We start from the raw sequence: 6894 nt of genomic DNA on the forward strand, positions 1-6894 counted from the left end.
TTATCAAATGAAATTAAACAATTATGTAAATATGAAATAAATCTTTAAAAGTATAAATGATGTTTATTGTTTATTTGATTTATTTTGATTTATTTGGATGGTACAGAAGTAGTTGAAGAGGATGGAGAAGATTTTGGTAATAAAGTAATACATTTGTTAATACTTTCAACCCATTGTTGTTTTTCTTGAGCAGATGTACAACTAAACATCCACCATTGAGCACCCTTGACAAGGAAACCATTGTTGATACGTGGGAAATCCTCGACGGTGGTGGATGAGGTCAACATGACCGAGTAACGGTACTTGTATTCATTTGGCTTGTTGGGATGTTTGATGGTCATCATCAACATATCAGTAAACAAAAAGACAACTGGATCCTTGTCTTTGAAGGAACCCGAACTCGAACCAAATTGAATGGTACCTTCCTTTACAAACTTTCTATGTGGTGCCAAGAAATTGTTTGGTAATTTGCCATGTAGATTTTGGTGGATTGAAATCATGGTCATTGCATCCTCTGCATCTCTCTTTCTCTCATTGACATAGGATGTTACTCCCTTGATCTTGTCCAATGCAACTACCAATGATTTATAATCTGGATGATCTTCATTTGTAGTTTTAATTAAATCTGAAAGTAACATTACATATCTTGGTAATTGTTGAACTGGTGTAATCAATACTAGAAAATAGATAGAAAAAAAAAAGAAAAAGTTAATATAAATCATTCATTTCCCAAGATATTATTTGTTTTTTGTTTGATTCTTTACAATTTTCTAATTCTTGATCACGTAATTCAGGATCAGCTTCAACTTTACGAATAAATTGAACAAATGGTACATTGTTTGCTCTACTTTCTTTGTAGGTTTTAATGGCATTGTTGTAATTGTTGATATAGGTACTGTAGACGGTCATGAAATCGGTGGTCTTGAAAAAGATATCACCAATGAGAAGATGATCCTTTTTGTTGTCGGCCAACCATCTCTTTACTCTTGATTGGAGACCGTCGGCCAACATACTGTTAAAGTTGTGGATGATTTCGACGATTGAAAAGATGGCTTTGATCTTGTCGGCTGTGAGAATGGGACGTTTAGAGGCAGCGGCCGATGTGAGTGGGTTGAGGAACTTTTTAACGATCAATCCGAGATTGCGGACATAGTTGACTTCGACTTGAACGATTTCCTGAACGATATGGGTACGCTTTTGAGCACGAGATGCTTCTTGAGCGGCCTTGGCAGCTTCTTGCGATGCCTTGTCTTGTGCTTCTTGAGCACGACGTTGTTCCTCGGCAAGACGACGTTGCTCTTCTTCCTTTTTACGACGGTGTTCTTCTTCCTCCTTTTTACGCTTGACGTCTTCTTCACGTGCAAGAATTTCCTGTTGCATCAGTTTGAGTTTGTCTTCTTCCTCTTGTTGGATACGACGTTCCTCTTCTTCGCGTGCCTTTTTGGCAGCCTCTTCTTGCTCGCGCTTCTTTCGCTCTTCCTCGTCCTTCTTTTTCTTGTCTTCCTCCTCGCGTCTCTTTTTCTCCTCGTCCTCCTTTTTCTTGCGTTCCTCGTCCTCTTTGGCGAGTCGGAGTTGGCGGTCGTGGGCCTCTTTGGTGGCGGCGGCCTTTTCCTGCTCGGCCAAGTGCTGTGCGGCGGCGACTAGGCGGTCTTCCTCCTCTTGACGCTTTCTCTCCTCCTCGAGCACCCTCTTTTTCTCTTCTTCCTCCAAACGCACGCGTTCCATGTCTTCTTGGAGTTGCTTGAGACGTTCCTCTTCTTGTTTTCTCGTCTCCTCCACCTTTCGCTCCTCCTCTTCTTTGGCGCGACGTTCCTCTTCTTGTTTTCTTCTCTGCTCGATTCTCTTGACCTCTTCCTCCATGATTCTCTTTCGCTCTTGGATTTCATTCTCGGCGGCCACACGCATCTCCTCTTCCTCTTGGATACGCTGTTGTTGTGCGGCTTCCTTGTCCTCCTCGTCTTCATCGTCGTCCTCTTCGTGTTCGTAGAACGACTGCGACACTTGGAACTCGGGCACTTCCTCCAATCCAAAGTCAAGACCCTCGTATGACTTTTCATAGGGGAACGACAAATTGCTGATTGCAACCTCGGCCTGTGTCTTGATCTCGGCCGACGACGACTGCACCAATCGTTGGACGGCTGGCACAAAGTCGGGCATACTCTCGTTGATCAGCTTTCTATTGCGACCGCTGATAGCAAGATTCGTGGCAATCTTGGTACCCTGGAGTTGCAACTCTTGGTCGGGCGATGTCAACAAACCCAACACAATCGTCAAACCACCCTTTTGACAAAATGAAATTCTTGCCTTTTCATTCAACGACAAATTCACCAACAACTTGGTTCCCAACATCTTTAAATCCTTCTCACCTTGACTAATTAATCTAATTGAATGTTCTAATCCTTTTGCTTCATAAATCATTTCTTCATTTTGTGCTAATCAAATAAATAAATAAATATTAATATATATATTTTCTCCTCCTTTAGTTTTTTTTTTACATACTATTTCTAGCAAGATTAACAAGAGCACGAGCAGCTTGTTTAACAACTTCCTTATCAGAAGATAATAATAAATCCAAACAAAGTGGAACACCACCAAGTTTACCAACTTCACCTCTTACATCATCATAGTATGGAGTAGCATTGGCCAAAGATCTAGCAGCTTCCTTTCTAATATCAACCGATTGATATTTAATCAAATCAATTAATATTTCAATAATTCCTTCATTAATTGCACTTTGTTGTACGTCCTCTATAAAGTAGAAAATAAACAAACATTAATATATATATTATATTAATTGGGTTACTTTTTTTTTGATTTGCTTACCAATTGTTACCAAACCAGAAATGATACAAGAAGATTTTAATAGAATGGATTGTTGAGTAGTATTTTGTAATGGCATTCCTTTGATGGAGGGGATGATCTTTGAGAGTATTCCAGTACGTGAAACCTCTTCAATGAGACTGTCTTCAGACACCAAATTTTGAAGAACAACCAATACTTGATCGAATATTTGTTCATTCTTGTCTAATGGGAAAAGATCTAAAATTGGTTGTAATACAGTATCTTTGTTTTGCATTACATATTCAATGGTTTGTCCTAAAATTAAAATAACATTAATATTAATACTTTGTTAAATGTATTGTTTATGTTTTGTTTGTTTATACTATTACATACTATCAACAGCCATATTTGAAATAGCTTTAAGAGCAATTAATCTAATAGCATCTTGTTGATTGAGAATAGAAACCAATGACTCCAAACCATTACATCTTCTAATAGCCTCTCTATTGGCATCGATAATGGTCATATTGTAAATCATTCTAATGGCACTATCAACAATTTGAACCTTTGATGATTTGAATAATTGCATTACTGCTTCAATACATCCTGCTACTCTTGCATTATCTTTGTTTTCCTCTAAAGATTGAAAATAAAGTAAAAAAAAAGAATTAGTCAAAGTACAAAGTACAAAGTATAAAGTACATATTAATATTTGTGATATGTGAACATACTATGAAGACAAACATTATTGACAGCAGATAAAGCCTTTTCAACGATTTGATTTTGAACATCAACCGATTCATTTTGATAGGTTAGATAGTTTTGAAGGACGATAAAGTATGGAACGGCACCCATCTTTTCTCGTATTGGTGCAAGTGAAGCCATGATAATGACAAGGTTGAGTGTATGTGATACAGTGTTGATAACATCCTCCTTTTTAACATCGGTTGCCTTTAAATAGGCTAAAAGGTATCTCAACACATCAAATATCTTTTCTAATCCTCCTGCTTGTTCAATTGCTTGTTTATTGACATCGGCTAAATGAAATGAATAGAAAATGAAAGGTTATTATTAGTATTAGTTACTATTTGTTCGTCTGTCTGACTTCTTTTTTGACTTACAATGATTAGCTAAAAACATTAAACCCATTGAAGCATGTTTAACCATTGAAACAGATTCAGCCAATGTTGGTTCAGACAAGAGACCGAGGAACACTGGAATGAGACCAGCTTCTCTGGCAGCATCCTTATTTTGTGGGAGTTGATTGGCAAATGCTAAAAAGGCAATACTGTTCTCTTTGACGGGACGTTCCTTGCTGCTGACCAATGAGATGAGCTTCTCTGCCTTGCCTGCATTTTTGTATTGTGCATCAACCAAATCATCGACATCTCCCAAGAATTGTCCGACTTGTGCATCTAAACTGGCATCAAATACTATTGACATATTGTGTGTTAGATTTAAATAAATATATTATTATTATTATTATTATTATACAAAAAGTAGTTTTAAGAGTGATTTAAATAAATAAAGTAAAGTAGTAAGTAGATAGATAGATTGTGTTGTTGATATATATATGATACAATAAAAAGACGATAATAAATAAATAAATAAAGATCTCTTTCTCTCTATCTCTCTCTACTATTAACAACAAAGTAAAACAAACAGGTACTTCTTTAAAATTGTCAAAAATAATCGCGCTGTGATCAACACCTTCTTTGTCTTCAAACTTCTTGAATGTTGTGATCTTTTTTTGTTTTTGTTTTTTTTTTCATTGAAACCAGCAGAGGTGGATGGATAGGTGGGTTTGTTTGTCTTTAAAGACTAATAGGAGGGTGACACTGAGATAAGATATCTTTTATATATTTGATTGTTGTTGTTGATGATTTATTTATATATGATCAGTACTATATTGTTTGGGAATACCTGATTGACCTTGGACAGCTTTAGTTACCTCGGTCTCACCAATTTTAGTTTGTAAACCTTTATAAGTACGTGTTTGGTAGACATCTGCTGCTGTTGTCAATACGCCACCACTACCAATGGAAAGTTGTTTGACCTTGTCATCAAGTGATACGATTTCTCCAGATGTTGACGAGGTTGCTGATTTCTTTTTTGATGAACCATATTTAACCAATTTTCCAGATGTAAAAGAGTAGTGATACTTGTTACCCTCTTCATCACTAATCTCATCATCTTTTTTGTTTTCTTCTTGTTGTTCTTCTGTCAAACCGACACTATCATTTAAACGAGGGAATAGTCTTGAAAAATCGGTAATGTATTCACCAGTCCAATCAGTATTACCCAATGCCAAATTAACTTCCCAAGGTGTAGCAATTGGTTTATAGTATTCTTTTGAATCGATGATTGTATTCTCTGCACATGCAACAATGACAAACATATCAATCTCTGAGAAATTAGCCAATTTAGGAACATTCAATCTACCAACCACAAATACATATGGTTTCTTTCCACTATTTAATATTAATTGTTTTAATTTATCTATTGTTTCTCCATATTTTTCTAAATAGATAAAATAAATTAATATTTAATATTTAGATAAATAATTATCCCTCCTTCCTTTCATTGACACATACGAACTGTTAATGTAGCAACAACGATACCAATTATATTTGCTTCTTTACATTTTTGACTAATATAATAACGTTTCATTAACCCTTGGTTTCTTGGTAATGATTCTTGATTGATTTTATATGATTCTTGATTATCAACATTACATCTATAAAACTAAATAAAAAAAGTAAGTAAATATATGTTGATTTGATTGATTCGTGGGGATATGTTGACCGACATACAGTATTCTTATTAAAATTTAATAATAAGTTTGTTAAAGTAATACAATCCTTTCCAATCCATAATATCTTGTAATTTTCAATTTCCTCTTCCAATTTAAATCCTTCCTTTAATCTTCTTCCAAATATTAATGATTTATCTGTAATTATTGTTGTTGTTGTTGTTGTATCAATTATATTATTATTATTGATTGAGCAACATGATGATGATTGTTTCTCATCATTACAACATGAAGATGATGTTGATTTCTTTTCATCATTACAACATGATGTTGTTGATGTTGATTGTTTAGTATCTCCACAACAAGATCTTGAAGATGAGGAAGATGGAGTCGAAGTTGATATTTTAGTTGGTTGTTGATTTGATAAGATATTATTATAATTATCAATTTTTGTAATGATTATATTTGGATATACTGGTAATAGGATTGATTCTAATTCATCTGCTTTGTATTGATACTCCAATTGATAAAAGATGATTATCTTTTCTTGTGTATCGGTGAATGTTGATTGAATAGATGATAGTAGTTGAGAAGTATCTAATTGATCGCTTCCAAATACATATTGAACCGGTAGTTTAGTAGCAGGTGACAAACACGAATGTCCATAGTGAATGATGAAATCGGCAGACAAGTGAGACGCAGTCACTTCATCGACACAACACGATCCATATGCAGTGTCACCAAGAATGAATACATCACATGACTCTTTGGTCATTGATTTTAAACGACTCGATATAGTAGACGATGCCCACAACATTGTATCTGGCATCTGCAAAGCCACTCGTTTAAATGTAAATCTATCGATTGTTTCAACAGACTCTTGTATCTTGAAATATCTATTAAATGCAATAACATCATTCTTTAATACGTCTTCTGTATTTGTAATAGTAGTAGTACTATCATCTGATCTTGAAGTGAAATGTTGTCCATCATCACCTGTAAAGAATGATGGTTTAACTATAGTAGTAGTACTATCACCCATCCCTCTTCTTCTTTGTATCGTCGAGTATTTCGAGTTGAGTTGAGTAGAAGATAATATCTGTTAATCGTAATCGATGAATGTAATTATGTTACACAATTTTGAGCATCTCGAGTTTGAGTATTTTCGCGTATTTCATGCAAAGTTCTTTGTTGATGCCTATTTAATCATCAACTCCGACGATCAATTTCATTATTAAATCAACATGTTCGAGATTTCGCTATCATCTGGAAGGGATGCAAAGAAGTTCTTTGAACTCTCTCTTACCCTTATATTTCTAAAATAATAATAATAGAATAGCTATTTATTTATTCATTTTATT

The 6894-nt window shown here is 34.9% G+C and overlaps 2 protein-coding genes across 2 annotated transcripts; both read right to left on the minus strand.

Moving 5' to 3' along the window:
* Window positions 1-89: 89 nt before the first annotated feature.
* gxcC (pleckstrin domain-containing protein) lies at window positions 90-4224 on the minus strand (the record flags this gene model as incomplete). The annotated part of the gene is made up of 7 exons (XM_004361546.1): window positions 90-676; window positions 765-2432; window positions 2500-2748; window positions 2824-3096; window positions 3175-3417; window positions 3513-3818; window positions 3903-4224. The coding sequence occupies 7 exons, from the start codon at window positions 4222-4224 to the stop codon at window positions 90-92; spliced, it is 3648 nt and encodes a 1215-aa protein (XP_004361603.1).
* Window positions 4225-4669: 445 nt separating this feature from the next.
* Window positions 4670-6632, minus strand: dph2 (diphthamide biosynthesis protein 2; the record flags this gene model as incomplete). Its single annotated transcript, XM_004361547.1, has 3 exons — window positions 4670-5301; window positions 5376-5526; window positions 5595-6632. Coding segments are annotated over 3 exons (1821 nt in total), but the record flags the coding sequence as incomplete, so codon positions are not given.
* Between the last annotated feature and the right edge of the window lie 262 nt (window positions 6633-6894).

The sequence above is a fragment of the Cavenderia fasciculata genome (genome assembly GCF_000203815.1).
Source record: "Cavenderia fasciculata unplaced genomic scaffold Scf_Dfasci-G-o-80e12.f1-5, whole genome shotgun sequence".
Lineage (NCBI taxonomy): Eukaryota > Evosea > Eumycetozoa > Acytosteliales > Cavenderiaceae > Cavenderia > Cavenderia fasciculata.